Genomic DNA, 17,764 nt, shown 5'->3' on the forward strand with positions numbered 1-17,764 from the left:
GTGTGTGTGTGTGTGTGTGTGTGTGTGTGTGTGTGTGTGTATGTGTTAAAGAAATATCCTGGTCTTTTTATTTCTTCCTTTTTTTCCACTCACACTTAATAAGACTGAAAAGTGTTTAGATGGGAAAAAATATTGTTATATAACTATTAGGAACTGGAAAAAAAATTAACCACCAACAGAACTGCCAATGACATTACTGCCAGTAAAATTACATTAATGGTCTTCACATTTACCATAAGGTCCATAAACTACTTAGAATTATTTAAAAGTGAAGAACGTGCATGTTATTTCAGAGAGAAAATACATAGGCTTTCATACAGTTTGTCTATATATCTCTCAAAAGAGTTTAAGGGCCACTGTCACAAATGAGAAACAGTATGACAGAATTTCAGTAAACATATCAATGGTGTCATAAGAGGAAGGGTTATTTTTCCTTCATGATGGCACCCAAGGTACAGGATATAAAAGACAGGGAAGCAATAACCTAGATAATAACTAGCATCAAATGAGAATTTTTCCTCCATGTTTTCAGGACAGTTACAGAAAATACTTCACCAACAAAGACAAAATGCCATTAGCTACTGCTAACTCACAGTGCAGACATTTTTGTGGTTCATAGAAAAAAATTCCTATTACCCACATACATACACAACTTGTGTGTGTGTAAACAGCCAGAAAATAGTATAGAATTTATACACACACAAAAAAGCTTTCTAGGCCATATGTTCTCCACTGTACCGTGACTAACAAGTGTTGTGGCAGCATGAACACAGCCCTGGACAATACCTAAGAAAAGGTCATGGCTATGTGCCAACAAAATTTTATTTACAAAATCAGAGGCAGGCCAGATTTGTTTGCTGACGTTAGATTTAAAGAATTTACTGCAATTACTGTTTGAGGATTAAAAGGCCACAAATCAAATTTCACTGCCCAGTTTTTTGGTGACTTTAAGGGTTTTTTGTTTTACAAGCTAACAGTGAGGGAATCTTGTTTTGTCAACTTTTATAAGATTAAATGAATTCATAGCAATGAATAGTATAAACATTTTTATTCATAATAAAAATGATAAAATATATATATATATATTTAGTATTCCTGTAGTCCTCCTATGCAGAATAGGTAAACGTTTCTGATCAAAGTAAAAAATGTTTCATGTGAAGTAAAAATATCCAATACTATGTAATCTTATCACAAACAGTTTGTAAACTTATTACAGACTGACATCTAGGGATAAGGATACAATTATTTGAACCACAGTATTACTAAACCATATAATAAAGAGATATTTTATAAGAATATTACTTTAATCTTATAGTATTGTACTAAATGGCACACTTACACAAGGGTTCTATAAGCTCTAATTCTATTGAAGTTTCCTGAAATGTCATCTTAATTCAAATTGCTAAATCTAAAATGATAATATGATGTAACAAGCACTTAACTGTGAAGAGTATACTTGGTTCCACGTTTCTCAAAGGGAATCATTTTACACTTTGAACTGGACGAACATGCAAGTCCTATATGTCCTAACACATATTCTTAGGAGAAAAAATGGGACTGAGCCACATTAATTTTTCATTCCATTAGTACTGCTAATTAATCATCTACCTACTTTTACAGAAATGTATTTTCTAGTATGTCTGTAATTATTTCATAGGGGCATTTTTATAAATATCATTTGTGTAATTTCTAAATTTAATAGAAAGACTATTATTTTTCTACCATTAAATCTACTGTTTCCTTAACTGTATTAATGAAAAATGGTTCTTTTCATTAAATTTATTAACTTTAGATATGCAATTTAAAATAATAAAACTAATTTCTTCTATCTATATGGTCTCCATAGATCAAAACCAACAAAGCAGCAAATAAAAATTACATCACAGTTGGATTAGTAAAAATTACAAATTGCCCCTTATATTTATTTAAAATTAGGGATTAGCCACCAAATACTATAAACGTCTTTATAGATCATAGTATTCCCTTTCCATAATACGCAATGGCTTTTAAAGTTCAAACATATTTTATATGCAATTATTTAAGAATATTTCATTAAGGAATATTAGGACTCTGAAAACATGCCTGATGACATTACTGCTGTAGCAAAGGAATAAAGATAGCATGCCTGATGATTTTAATAACCAATAAGTTATTAAAATTTTCCATTATAACAAGAAACTCTGCATTGAGACATCATTTGAAAATATAATTCTGCTTATTACCAAATGAAGAAATATTTATAGAAAAAGAATAAATTAGTTGTGTGAGAAGAGAAAGACAGGCCATTACACTACAAGGAAAACAAGCAAAGTAATACTCTTGGTAGGATATCTTAATGCAGGAAATAATACATTTAATAAATATGCAGAACATATTAGAAAACTATTTTTATAAAAGACCTTGTATTATACAACCCTAGGAGATATTCCATTTTCTTGATTTTTGAAAATCACCCAAATATAGAAAAGATGTTTAATAAAAATCTCTTTTAAATTGATATCTTAATTATGTGAGTGTGTGCATGTGCGTGTGTGTGTGTGTGTTTGTCTGTCTTATGGTTTCAGTGGTGAAGATGGGAAAAGTTTCCATCCATTTCATCCATTTTGCATAAATTCCTTTAAGCTTCAGGTCCTTTAAGACACTTAAAAGTGGACGTGTTAGCATTTCTAGAGAACTGTTTATCCACATAACTGTTTACCATTCAGACTGAAAGCAATCAAGAGTTCTGGTCATTCCCATTTTGATTAGGAAATTGCAGAGAAAGTCTTCTATTACTTCGGGTAGTGGTTGCTTTGAAGGAAGGACTGTTTTCTGTTCCTGAAATTTAAATGTATAATTATTCATTTTGAAAATATAAAATCATCACTAAGTTTTGTTAAGTTTATTTTCTTATTTTTAATGTTTGTTTATTTTTGAGAGAGAGAGTGAGAGAGAGAGCGTGCGCACACGCACGCAAGTGGGGTAGGGGCAGAGAGAGCAAGACAGAATCCAAAGCAGGCTCCAGGCTCAGGGCTGTCAGCACACAGCCAGAAAAGGGGCTCAAATCTACAAACCATGAGATCATGACCTGAGCTGAAGTTGGACATTAACCGACCAAGCCCCCCAGGCGCCCCTGTTAATTTTACTTTGAGAGAAAGAGAGTGAAAGAGTGCATCCCCACAGGTGAGAGCAGGGGAGGGGCAGAGAGAGAGAGAGAAAATCCCGACCAAGGTCCAACATGGGGCCGGATCATACAACTCTCGGATCATGACCTGAGCAAAAATCAAGAGTCAGATGCTTTGCTGACTGAGCCACCTTGGCACCCCTTTCAATAAGCTCTGGTACTAAAAGACTGTTCATTTATTTATTCACTTGTTCATTTTTTCATCTATTTTTTGTTGTGTATTATGTCCTAGGGACTATTTTAATCACTAGGAATAAAGCAGTAATAAACCTAGACAAGACTCAGTGTTCATACCTAATGGTCAAGTAGTTGGAAATAGAAAATGAACAACCAAATTAAAAATATATAATATGACCTGATGGCAAGAAAAAGGCAAAGGATCAAAGGGCAGGAGAGCCAAATGCGGTGCAGAGATGAATGTGGGGCTGGACTGCTCTGTATGTTGGGTGATGAAGAAAGATTTCACTGATAAGGTAGAATCTAAGCATAAATCTAAAGAAAGATAGTCATATTCCAGTTATAGCATCAGCAAATACAAAGACCCTGAGGCAAGAGTGTGACTGAATTATCTAAATAACAATAAGGAGGTCAGTTTGCCCATTCGATAACATAAAACACATTTAAAAAAAAAGTATAGACCTTTTAATTCTTTAAATTATTATTATTAAAAGAAATATAGAGATGCCTGGGTGCCTCAGTCAGTTAAGCATCTGACTTCACCTCAGGTCATGATCTCATGGTTAGTGAGTTCGAGTCCCACATCAGGCTCTCTGCTGTCAGCACAGAGCCCATTTCAGATCCTCTGTCCCTTTCTCTTTCTGTCCTTCCCTTGCTCACACTCTTTCCCTCTCTCAAAAATAAATAAACATTTTTTTAAATTAAAAATAAATAAATAATGAAAACAACAAAAAGAAACCTAATGAATCTTGGCTCCCTGATCTTAGAAACACTGAAAAAGAAAAAATTATGTGCAATGGAATGGCTTATACTACCATTTCATAACAGAATTAAATAAGTCTATCAACTATATCAGGGCACAGAATTTTATAAATAAAGTGTATTAGAACACAGCCATGCCCATTTATTTACATATTGTCTATGCCTCCTTTCATACTACAAGAGAGAGATGAATTGCAATAGAAATCTTATCAAAATCTCAAATATTTACTATATGATGCCAGGGAACATGTTTGAAGAGCCATAACTTAGAAAAGTGGAGATACTTCAGTAAGTGAGATATGAAATTAGAATAGCCATAAAAACCACTATATCACATTAGCCCATGTATGAAATAAGTCAAATAATGGGTAAACTCTTACGAATATCAACAGTATGATTGCCCCCAGAGTGCATTCATTTTCCTCTCAATGGCAAGATCTTACCAATCTGGGAGTCATTCAGATAGTCAGATCTATTTTCACATACAGAAACTCAGAAGCAGACTTTCCTTCTTCTTTGTCCTTCTTAACTCGGTCTTGGTTACATACCAGGTAAATGTTACCTACCTAGTAATAGTCACATAGAAATGCAGTGAGGAAAGAATCTCTGTTGCCCTAAAAATTTCTTTTCTTTTTTAAAAAATTTTTAAGTTTATTTATTTTGAGACACAGAGCGAGAGAGAGAGAGCGAGAGAGCAAGCGAGAACGCACAAGCAGTGGAGGGGTGAGACAGAAGGAGAAATAGAATCCCAGGCAGGGTCTTCATTGTCAGCAGAGAGCCAATGCAGGGCTTGACCTCACAAACCGTTGAGATCATGACCTGAGCTGAAGTCAAGAGTCAGGCACTTAACCAACTGATCCAGCCAGGTGCCCCTAAAAAGTGCTTTTCAAAAGTGCAATACATAATTTAATGCTGATCTTAATTACTATTAGTTGCTACAATGTTCAAAACAGTGATCAGCTGAAGCAAATTTGACAGGCTACAGAAATTTCCTGACAAATGACTAGGGTTTTTTTTAAATATTTTTTTATGTTTTTATTTATTTTTGAGGGACAAAGAGAGACAGCATGAGCAGGGGAGAGTCAGAGAGAGAGGGAGACACAGAATTCGAAGACAGCTAGCTGTCAGCACAGAGCCTGATGCGGGGCTTAAACCTACAAACTGTGAGATCATGACCTGAGCAGAAGTCAGACACTTAACCGACTGAGCCACCCAGGCATCCCAATGACTAGAGTGTTAAAATGAATTTTTTAAAGCTCAAGCAGAATAATTTGGAATACTTTCCTAAGGCCATTTTAAAAGATATTATATAAGAGTGTTGATTATATGCAGGACCCTATATCAAACATGGAAGGTGCCAAAGTAGCACAATACAGGATCCCTTCAAGTCTGCATTACGGTGGAAATTTACATGTAACTGCTGGGTAAGAGTATAACATTGTTGGAAGTAAACATTCATTTTAGAATAACAAATGCTATCTTGGTGTTTTTGGTCAATAAATTTGAAAATGATATTTAGAGTGAGATGGAAGATAGTTGAAGGAATTGGGAACATGGAAGGAAAAGGAGAGACTGTACCTAATCTACTTTCTAAATATGTCTTTGAGCTGCTGTTTGTATGTACATTTGTATGTATGGTTTCAACATACCTGGTAGATTCCTGCTATCTCAAATAGTATTTTCTTTCAATTTATTCCTGACTTCATTTGATACATATACTTTGAAAAATCTAAAGCAGAAATCCTACTACCTTAAAATGCCATGTTTCTTACACGTGGAGACTTACAATCCTATCAACATATTATATACAACACACACATTCATATACATAAATATTCTAAGCTATAATGTGATCATAAATGTTCCATTTACTCAACATATATTTGTTGAACGTCTTCCACATGCCAGGCACCATGAAAGGGGTTAGGTATTAAATTTAAATGAGATACTTCCCTATCTCAAGGAATGAAAGACTAGTTTAATAAAAACAACATATCCCAGGAGCACCTGGTTAGCTCAGTTGGTTAAGTGTCTGACTCTGGACTTCGGCTCAGGTCATGATCTCACAATTTGTGAGTTGAGCCCCACATCAGGCTCTGTGCTGACACATGGAGGATGTTTGGGATTCCCTCTCTCTCCCCCACCCTGCCCCTCCCTCCATTCCCATCTCTAAATAAATAAATATAAATATAAATAAATAATAAACAAATCCTCTACCACAGTCTTCAGTAAAATAGCTCATAAGAAAAAAGTTATAACATATTAAGTATCCCTATTATATAAATACTTCCATAAAAAAACACAGAATATTTACAAAATACATTTTAGTGTCTGTATACAATGTGTAATTCTGTACATTAATGTTGAAAATCCTTGGTTTAATATCCGGTGAGATTAAACAGGCAGAGTCTGAGAGAAGGTGTCATTTGTCTTGAAGTTACACAAGAGTAACCATGATGTGGGGGCACGTGGGTGGCTCAGTTGGTTAAGCGTCCAACTTCAGCTCAGGTCATGATCAGTTTATAGGCATGCTCTGTGTGGACAGCTCAGAGCCCAGAATCTGTTTCAGATTCTTTATCTCCCTCTCTCTCTGCCCCTCCTCTGCTCATGCTCTGGTTGGCTCACTTGCTCTCGTGCTCTTTCTCTCTTTCTCTCTCTCTCTCTCTCTCAAAAATAAAGGTTTAACAAAAAGAGCAACCATGATGTGGAAAATGACAATCCAAAAAGGAACAAATATGCCTACTTACTTAAAGTTAAGGTGTGATGATAAAAACAGAAGAGAAAAAGGCACAACGAGTGATAGGATTGCACTTAGTAAGTAAAGTACTTAAAGTTTAAATGACTTTTAAAACTTCACATAAGTCTCACTGCTAAACCACAGGCTGTGTTCAAACTACAAAAACTACAGCTTGTTCAAAATTCTTACCAAAATCTGAGTATCTGTAGCTGTTTCTTGGACCATCTTAATTGCTTTTGCCAGATCTTCTTCACCTTCTGGAATGCTAAAGTTGTCATCTGGTATCTAAGTCAAAGAGAAAGAGTATAGAAAGAATAAGCAGGGAATATAAAAGTACCTTACTTCATTTCAGAAATAATTTTTCCTCACAAAATAAAGAATCACAAAACTATACACCTTCTCTAAGATGCCTTGTCATTCTGAAGTTCTCTGACAAACGGATAACCATGCAGGAAGCTCTCTGACTTCCTCGTAAACATCATCAATGTCACTTCTGATAAACTCAAGATCAGTTTATAGGCATCTGCTCTTATCTATAATGACAAATGTAGTCTAACAACTCTACTGAGAAAAAAAATATATAAGGCCATTTCTTTTTCCTAACTATGAGTAACTGCAAATCCCTAGTTTATTAAAACACACACACACACACACACACACACACACACACACACACACAAAATAAAACTCACTGCCTGAATGTTAAGCTCTTGTAAAAATGCAACTGACTCTAATTATGATACTAATGATGGTTAACACTCACTGAGTGCCTCTTGCACGCTGATGAGTTTTATGTATCTTACATTAACTCCTTCAGTAATTTCATATGGCACATGTTCAGATTATCTCTGTTTTACTAGTATAATAAAAAGTTTATCTACTGTTTGTTCTTTAGTTTCTCAGGCCACAAATTCCTGGACTTGCTTCCACAGTTTCACTTGTAGTGCCTGTCATTTAGGAGTGACTCTATGTGTCAAGTCAGAAGGAAGAAGAGGTCCTATCCGAACAGTGAATGAAAGGAAAGATTTCAGGCAGGAACTATGTTACCCACCGAATTAAAGTTAAGCTGAAAGGAAGCATGGGATCTGAGCTGCAGCCAGTAGTGGGGACCTAGAAAACCTGTCCAAGAGCAGAATGGGTGTTTGGGAAGGAAAGCCTGCTGGACGTGTAGTCTGGAGTAAGGACCAACAAGACAGGGGATAAGGAGGTAACTCAAGCACAATTAACAGGAAAACCAAAAGAGCCAGATGGATTAACCAATCTAAACTTTAAATAGAACTTTCACACTTCACTCTTCACTAACTGATGTTAGCTAAATTCAGTTAAAAAATTAATGTCTAAAAGAAAACAAAAAATAATATAAAATAAATATTTCATTAGAATGACAATGAATTTACAGAGTAAATAATTAAAATGAGAAAATTACCTCTTCATATTCATAATCATCTTCAGATGCCTCAGTTATGGTGACCTCTGAAATCATGTCAAGTTTCAATCTCAAAATATATGGAATACAATGATTTATTTAAAATTGATTTGACAGTAAAATTCAGTATTAGATCCATTTATCTTACCAATTTGGTAAATGTAATTTAAGCTCTTTTTAAAATTTCCCTTCCCCATACAACCTACAAATATAGATATTTTAAAACAAAAGATTTTTATTATTAAAGTATTGCTCTACACAACCCAAACCTATGAAAAGCTACATTCCCATACATCTATTTACTATCTAATGAGTTCCAACTTGGTTCTAAGGCTTACAAAAATGTACAGGGTATATATAATGAGATAGTGTAGATTAGAAAGAAAAAAGAAAAATTATGGACAAGAAAGCTATGACAGTAAATTTTTTTAATTTATCTCAAACTAATTTAATTTCCCAGAGCTCCAGAGTCAGTCACAGTGCACTGTGACTTCTTTAAAGTATTATGAATGTCTAAAAAGCACATCAATATTCACATAAAAGTTCACACAGATTTCACTGTTTCCATAGTAAAAATTACTTAAACGTCTACTTATTTATTATATATTCTGATTTTAAAATTAAATTTCATTCTCAGGAAAGACAGCCTAATTTTTAAGCAAATTAAAATACACAGTAATCATAATTCAGTGGTTCATAACATATCAAAAAATAGGCATTAAAATATCAATGGAAATGACTAATAAAAAATTCTAACAGCATTGCTGTAAGACTTTAAAAACTGTAAGTTACTTTAATTACAAATGAAAACTTCAAGATAACATTTAATTTTGAAAGGCATCACAACATATACCAACATTTTGTTGGTTGGTGGGTTTATATTTCTCTCCACATGTACAGACATGATTATGATTATGCCAAGTTCAAAATGTATGAAATTAAACACTTTAATGTATAATAATGGTTATGAAAATCAGAGATGAGATTAGCCCAGCTGTCATTTCCTACTGGTTATGAGAAATTATCTTCTAAGAGTTAGCTAAAGGTGTGTATAAATAACAACTTTTGGTGTTTGTAATAAGAACTGATATCACTTATACAGTATTTAATAGAAGCCGGACCTGGTCCCTCACCCTTCTCCTACAAGCTATTATCATCTCCACTGTACAGATCAGGACTCGCAAGCACAAGTCCACACAGCTAGGACCTAACGCTGGGGGTGATCAGCCCCAGGAGATCAGGTTTCACCGTGCTGTACACCTCTCTGGTTATTCCATAGTCATTTTCTATGCTATGCAAACACTTGAAGTGTTTGCCAATGATCTTCCACCCAGTTCCAAACCTCTAAAAGATAGGTTATCCAGCTCCATCGTAAGCAGTAACTCTTCACTATTTATTCTATCCACTTGAAGAGACACTTAAGCCTATTTCAGTTATGAACAATTCTTAGGAACCAGATACCATCAAAAGGCCAGCATTTTCATTGCGAAACAAGAATTTATCTCCCAGTAACATGGTGAAAAGTAATTTTGGCTCAAATATAACTAATTAATTTAACTGATTAAATAACTAATTAAAATAACTAATAACTAATTAAAAACTAATGTGGTAGATTAAACCACTACAGGAAAAAAAAAAAAGATGCATCTTTGCAGCTGATCCTAGAATACTCATGCTGGGCACCAGGAGTGAAGTACCTACTTACATTAGTTAATCTTCTACTATGGAATAGTTTCCAATAGCCCTTGCCTCACTCTCCTTTCTTTAGTCCCTTTGTCATCAGCCTTCTTAAAAGACCACCAGGCTTCCACTAACAGTCTGTTCAAGGTATTTAGCTTTCATAACATCCTACTTAAAGAACTTCTAACATCTGTCCTATTTCAGTTCCAGAGCCACTCCAATCTTTTAAAGCATTTCTTATGTTAGAATCCCACTTTCAGGTACCAAAATCTGTACTTTTTATTATTGTTGCTTAACAAACTCCCCAAACACTAAGGCTTAACAGTAAGCATCCACTATCTCAGTTTCTGTGTTCAAGAATTCAGTAGTGGCTTAGCTTGTGGATTTTGATTTGGGGTCTCTCATGAGACTCAGTCAAGATAGCAGTCCTGCTATCCACTGAAGGCTCAGTGGAGGCAACAGGATCCATTTCAAAGATGGCTCTTACATTGTTGGCTACAGGTTTCATTTCCTCCCCAGGTTAAGTCTCTCTACGTGCTTCTTCAGCATTCTTCAGACATAGTGGCTAGCTGCCCCCAGAATAAGCAATATAAGAAAACAAAGGGGAAGACCCAATGTCTTTCAAGACCAAACCTCAGAAATCACACATCATGACTTATTCATATCCTCCTGGTTATATAGATCAACCCTATTCAGCACATAAGGGAACTAAATAAGAGCATAAGGAGGATGTGAGGATTACTATGAAGCTGGCGACCACAGATACCTTATGGGGTTTCAAGAGTATTAAAAGAGTTAATGCATGTAAATCATCTAGAACGATGCCTAGCTTAGAGTAAATGATATGCAAGTATTTGTTATTATTTTCCTTGTTCTAGAAAGAGAGGAGTACCTGTGGAGAAGTCTCGGAAGTCTCTCATGGCCCTGTTCCCCCAGGCTTTGAAATGAATGGATTAATAAAAATCACTCTATATCTTCCTCCTTTCTAATTTAGATTTTTCTGATACATTTTCACTTAATTAGATAAAATTCCCTGATGTTCAGCTACAGGAAATCAGTTTTTTTTTTTATGGAAAAGTATGCCCTTTTCTGCATGACAGTCACTAAAACTTGATTTTGTAAGAAGTCATTTGCCTTTAAGTCTCCAGAAAAGCAATGCCATCCTTCATCACTGCTCATACCATAATACAATTCACAAAGAAGTAAATATTCTAAAATCATTTAGATAGAGTTTAAAATTGTAAATTGGCCAACTGATAAGATTAATGTGAGGAAGAAACACCAAAGCATAGGTTGTAAAACATAGCAATATGGAGAGGAAAAAAAATGATTTGTCCTCAAAGCTTTAGAAATATCAAACAACACTTGTCATACTGTCACCCAGAAAATATGAGGCAACAGCTTTCAAACCCTAATAATATACTTTTTCCCCAAATCAAAATAGTAAGTGAAAAAAAACTATCATTTATAAAGCTTAAAAAGTTGTCATATGGATCATTATCATGTCTATTCTAAAAGCAATCCTCTGACATTGAATAATCATTTCTAAATAAAAAATAAGAGAAAGAAACTTAATCAAATAGATTAAGATACTTCCCAAAAATCACATATCTATAAGTGACAAAGACAAGTTTCTTGAATAAAAATATCATATTGTGTCTACAGTGACACAAAAGGAATGTGCAATTTTTACCAAAATCCTAGGTAATGAACCCTCACTTATTTTCCAAACTTTCAAGTATTATATTACCAACAGCTAAATCAAATCATTTAAATAGCTCAATTTGAAGAAACTTAAAGGAAAGAGAAGTATAAAAGAGGGCTACAGACCCAAAGATTAAATTAGCCAAGAGCAAGAGATTAATGTGACCAAAGATCCAGAAGTGGACAAACATCCAAAATACGAACTACTATTTTCCTTGACCGGTATGTTCAGTATCTGCAAAAATGATCCGCACATAAAATCTTCCCATGAGCAACTGAGTTGAAATGTGATGTTGCAGTGCTACTGAAGAAATAAATGTACTTTGGCATGTGTGTTTGCAGGCATCTATCTGGCTTACCTGGCCAGCAACACATGGACAAATGCACAAATGAATTCTCAAATGATTGCGTGGCAGTTTACAAATATGCATATAGTACAAAATATAAAAATAAGCAAATATGGAAATTTAAAGAGAAAGAACAGAAATAAGATAAAGGTGAAGACACAGTACATGCCATAAGGTCTCAGGAACTCTGTCAAACATAAGCCACAGGTTTGACCCAAAGCTTCCCAGCAGTAAGGGTAAAGAGGGGAATGTAATCAGATACCAATTCAGTGTCCATCCAATGAAAACAGATGAGTTTCTCAGCAGATGTACAGCAATTTCTGGTTGTGAAGCCTGAGAGAAATCACACTCTCCCATTCTCATAAAAAGAATCCTGTAGGTTGTACACATATTGATTCCCTTGGCCATTGGGACAGCCAGAAACACTGAGTGAAGCAGGATCTGATGGAACACCATGTGTAAAAAAAAAAAAAAAAAAGGTGGGAAAAAGTGCTTTGGAAGCAATGTTGCCAGAAAAGGAATAAGCAATTGATGAAGAATTGCCTGAATGATAGAAACCCTTTACTCTCATTCTACTTTTACCAGACAACTTTCTCTTGTGTAATTTAATCTCTAAGGCGATCCGATTCTGCAGAAAACGTCCATACAGTTAAGCTTGTCACAGTTCTCCAAGCGATTTTTTCCATTGCAGAATAAACCAGAATTTTGACTTAAAATCAGTTTCTTAATGCCAAGAAAAACTCCCTTATTATGTGGCGAGTATTCCTTCAAAGAACATTGTTAAACTCCATTTCCAAAATTAATTTTTCCCTCTCTTCTGTTCTCTTTAGATCTCGTTATTGCCTTTCTGCCTGCTTAAGGTTAGGTTGACATTCAGCTGACTGGTTTTCGAGTCTCCTCTTGCCCAGGGTACAGTGTGTGATTCTGCTTCCTCCCTGACTGCAGCCACAGCTCATAGTCCTACCCTATTCTAGGCCAGGTTCAGCATCCCAGAGCCAGAGCCTACACTCAGACGAGTCCCGCTCTCCACATCTCCACTCGCTCTGGAAGGAATACGGTAGTATCTGTGATTGTGCATCGTATGGATCAGCTCCCTGATAATACTTGGTCACCACGGGTGAACTAACTGGCAGTTTCTGCACTGGAGGAATCTGTACCAGATCCTGACCCTGTAGATCCTATCAGAAAATAGGCCAGTAGACACCCACACAGAAACCCTCAATCCGTCACAGTCCTACAGGAGACACAACTGCTAGAAGCATTTCTGCTGGCATAACGGAGTCGAGCTTGAGGTGACAGTTGATATGATGGGGTCACTAACGAGGCTGTAAATGAACCACAGCCAGAAAACTATGAACGATTTTTAGAATGTGAACACCATACAAAGTTTTCCTCACACACTGGTCTCTTCCCACTGCTGCACTGGAGGTAGTGATCACTGCTGCCAGCAGCCGCATCATTATAAAGAACTGGAATGAAACATACAGCTAATTGTATTTACATGATTTCCCAAGGCTACTATAGACAGAATCTGCTTTGTAATCTTTGCCATCACTGCAGAACCAATGTGCCTAAAGGCAATCGAAAATCTAGCCTGGATCCTCCCTGATCAACATTTTGCTTACCAAATTGAAATAAAAGCACTGTAAATAGCAAACATCACAGTCATAGTTCCTTAGGAATACCAGTTTAAATCATGTAAAGATGATGCCAAAGATGGCAAATAACTGGCTACCACTTACTACCACTTTTCCTGCTGTTATTTTTTTCTGCAATCTTTCCCACCAAGTCTTCAGGAGGTCTCAGAATCTTATTAACACCACCTACCAGGGAGCCACTATCAATTCCACAGACGCGGCAAGAGGGAGATTGATTGTCTGCCCCTGCCCCAGATACCACTTGCACAACTTCTGACTCAGAAGCTGGAAAATAACTTTCTTTTCAAAATATAAGGCTCACTGTTCTCATAGTGGATGGTGGTTTAAGTTTTTCCCACTTCTAAGCCAGGAGATCCAAAGATATGGGCTCTATAACTAAAAATATAGATATACCTCTATCTGAAAATCTAATGGCTAGTAGTTAAGAAATTTATTTACAGCCTTATTACTCCAAGTATAGTCTTTAGACCAGAAGCACCAGCAACACCTGGGAGCTTGTTAGCAATGCAGAATTTCAGCCCTCACTAGAACTTGCTGAATTAGAGTCTTCATTTAAAGATCCGTATCTTTGATTCATATGCACATTAAAGTTTTCCCAGACTAGAGGACACACAACAAAATGTTTTTTTCTTTCCAAATAGCCTATGACTTTCATGCATGTAAAATTCAGCACCCCAGTTTTAGTAACATGCCTTTTGGTCTAGATTCTACATTCAGACTATCTATCCTTGTATTTGAATATATGTAGGATGCAACTAAGATCCCATGGGCAAATTCATTTTTCCAATGATAATAAGAAATGGGTGGCTTGAGTACATAATTATTATTAAGGATTTTACAAATATCTTCTCACTCAATACTATAAACGTTCCAGAGAAGTAACATAAGAGATTGGGAAAAATCACTAAATATTAAAAACAATAAGTAAAAAGAAAGTTCAGTGATAATAATTATAGTTATCACCGAACATTACTATTGCAATGAAATAGTGTCTAGGGATATAATTTAAGAAAACAAGCATGCATCTTAGATGGGGTATCTAAGTGTGCTCACCATATTTCAATTGACATAGAATCCTTAATTTTGCATTTTCATAAATAGGTGACTTTGGGACTGAATCCAGAGTTGATCAGCTTCAAAGGACTGGCTTAAACTCACTCAACCGTTAGAAATTGTTGGAGAGGCCAAAGTAGACCACTTCAGTGGTCAGCAAATTTATGTCCAAGATCTAAGAAGCCAAATTTTTAGTGTTGGAATGCCTTGAAAGATAAAATAATGAAAATCCAGCTACAGGAGCAGAATATCAGAGGGTCTGGTTTGGGCCCTATTAAGCAATACATGTTCTTTATGTTTGAATGTGTAACAGCAGAGAAAAAGGGGACTTCCTGGAGAATTACAGTCAACCTCTTTTAAAATTTTAATATTGATATCTTGTTGTCTAGTATTCTAAGGAGCATCTGTTCAGTAATAAATAAGAGAAGCACAAGACCAAATGCAGTAGCTTAGAAGTGATTATATGTGCAAAGTAGAGAACATCAGATTTCTGATTCATTTGTGCACATTATAACTTTTATTTACCCACTGCAATAGCTCAGCTAAACTACCTGAAAGCTAAAGACTTTAAACCCAAGAAAGTCTCACTTCAGCAACTATCATAATTGCCTTAAGAAACAATGTCAAGTAACATTATATAGTTAACTCTTAATTATGCATGTTAAGAGAGCCCAGGGATACAGGGATAATTGGCATTCAAAAGTAATCCTCAAACTTCATTTTAACTAAGAGTTAAAGCCTCAGTTATGACAAACTTCTTACCTAAACACTGAATGTAGGAAAATTGGCCATATTTGTAGTTTTGCTATCCCTTGACTACCCTTTTGTTGAAACCCAAAATAGTAGTCAACCAGAGATGGAAGAAAAGCAAAAAGGCCAGATAATTCATAAACCATATAATAAAATTCTAAAAAGTTAGAGTTGCTTGTATTTAAAAATGTGATTATTTGGAGAAGTTTTTGTAAGACAGGTTTTTTGCAAACTGCAATATGTTCACAATGGTGACCCAGTGATCTCCCTGAAAATTAAGGAAACCTAAAAGCTGTACAATATTGGAGTCCCACCACTGATTTCACAAGGATGTTTGCAAAAATATTAACCCATTGTGTTTGCCTCATGTTAACAAACTGTGTTCCAGAAATCATCTTAATGTAGACAAAAGTAAGATGCTGGTTACCATTCACTACCAGGGACACTGAATAACTTTACAATTATTGCATTTAAGTTCTGAAAGAATCATTGACTCATTTTTTAATTTAAAAAGGAATTTTACTGGAAAAGACAACTATTTAGAGCTATGGAAATAGTACAGTGCCTCATTTAAGACACTAAGGCACCTACAGATTTTATTTAAATTGATTTTGAACTATTAAAAATTATATTCCTATAAAAATAATGCTTGCATTGAATAAAATACCACGTATTTTCTTTGATCTTTTCAACTAAGTTCTTCAAAGCTCCCCAAAGCACTGATGTGTACAGAGCCTGGTCAGGACAGGGGAAGCAGTTTGCCAAAGCCCACAAAACGAATCATTGCTGAATCTCTCAAGTCTTGAATTAAAGCTGGGGGATTCATAGTTGGACTAAAAAATAATAATAAGGCAGATTTTGGAATTTTTTTGATATCTTTAAGAATAAAAGAGAAAACCTTCTCACCTACTTGTCTGAAAAAAAGTAGATACCTTCTTCTCATGAACTCTCCTCTCTCTCCAGTACAGTTACTCTATATGCCTAGAGAAGGTAAGCTCAAAAGCCTAGAAATAGTGAACCTAACTATTCACATATGACTATTTCTTTTTTCTGATATTTCCATTGATAATTGCTCATCGCTGATTTCTTCTTAACACCTCTGAGCCTTTTCAGCTCACCAGGTCATCATTTAGTTGCTTTAAAAAAAAAAATGTCGAAACTATTATTAAGTAGCCAAAACTGAAACTACCTAGGAAGTTGATGCTACCACAACAAATCATTTAAGCATTGGACAACTGAACCATCTACAGAGCCACAGGTTGAAAATTCTGAGCTTCAGCTCGTTAGAACCCAAAGGCAGAAAGTCTTTCCCTGACTCCCAACTTTCCTGACTGAATTGGTTCCCACGGTGTTCCGAAGGGTTCTGGCTCATTTAGGAAAACCACTAAGCGAAAGGAGGGGGTTGAATCCATCTTTTGCACCACCGTAACATAAAACTTCCATCCAAAGTTTGCAGAGTGGCGACTAAGTACGAGATTCCTTCTTCCAACAGGAACGCGGCAGCCTAACACTCCTGAAAGACGAGAAATGTAGTGGGTGGTTAGTAGGGGAACACTGTGGCGGAGACGCCACCGTGAGGTCCAAAAGGCGGTTTGGCCGGCTTCGGGGCCACAAGCCTGAGAGGGCGCCCCCAGTGGGAAACCCGCGCCCTCAACCCCAGACCCGTTACCAAGGGCAGCGCCTGGAGGCCGCGCCTACACTTAAGGATACGCTCCAGGTAGTAGGCGCCCTCGGCCGCCACCGCCTCCGCGGTGTCCCCAGCAGCCGTCAAGTCCATGCCCAAAGCTTCTTCCAGGACTTGCAGGGCCGACATGGGCACCGCTTGCTTATCAGCCATCTGAGGCTGGTCGGCCCGCTGCCTTCCTAAGAGCAACTGCGAAGACGCCTGCCCGAGACCGCACGCAGATCTCGCGAGAGCCTGACACAACGGCGGCCACCAGGCCAGTTCTGCGCGCCTAAGGGTTGCTCCAGTCCTAAACCTCAGCTTCACAGGTTACCACGGCAACGTCGTTGCCTAGTTACCCGGACGCAGCTCCTGGAGTGGATGAGATAAAATGCAGGAAAACAGTTGGCTTGGATTATATACATTTTGTTGACGAGCCAGCTTGGGGTTTGGTTTGGTTTTGTTTTCGTTTTACCACAAGAATTTCTTTCTCACTTACTGCTTCCCTAAGTTGCCTTTTTCCCAGTTCTTGCATGCCCCTCATCAGACCCCTAATTTTAGATGTTTGGAGAGCCCCAATTGTCCACAGGGAAAAGAAGGGGAAAAAAATAAGTTGCAGAAATCATCACTGAGAGATTGACTCA

General features: G+C 36.4%; 1 protein-coding gene across 1 annotated transcript in view; it reads right to left on the bottom strand.

Annotated features, from left to right (window-relative positions):
• Window positions 1–17,319, bottom strand: part of SPAG16 (sperm associated antigen 16) — a 919,440-nt gene extending 902,121 nt beyond the window's left edge. Inside the window, exons 1-4 of the mRNA XM_029933901.1 lie at window positions 17,168–17,319; window positions 8,266–8,312; window positions 7,029–7,124; window positions 2,699–2,817 (exon numbers count right to left, since the gene is read on the bottom strand). Coding sequence (XP_029789761.1) covers window positions 2,699–2,817; window positions 7,029–7,124; window positions 8,266–8,312; window positions 17,168–17,294 — 389 coding nt within the window. The 5' untranslated portion in view covers window positions 17,295–17,319. The remainder of the gene's footprint in view (window positions 1–2,698; window positions 2,818–7,028; window positions 7,125–8,265; window positions 8,313–17,167) is intronic.
• Window positions 17,320–17,764: the final 445 nt, after the last annotated feature.

The sequence above is a fragment of the Suricata suricatta genome, chromosome 3 (assembly GCF_006229205.1).
Source record: "Suricata suricatta isolate VVHF042 chromosome 3, meerkat_22Aug2017_6uvM2_HiC, whole genome shotgun sequence".
NCBI lineage: Eukaryota > Metazoa > Chordata > Mammalia > Carnivora > Herpestidae > Suricata > Suricata suricatta.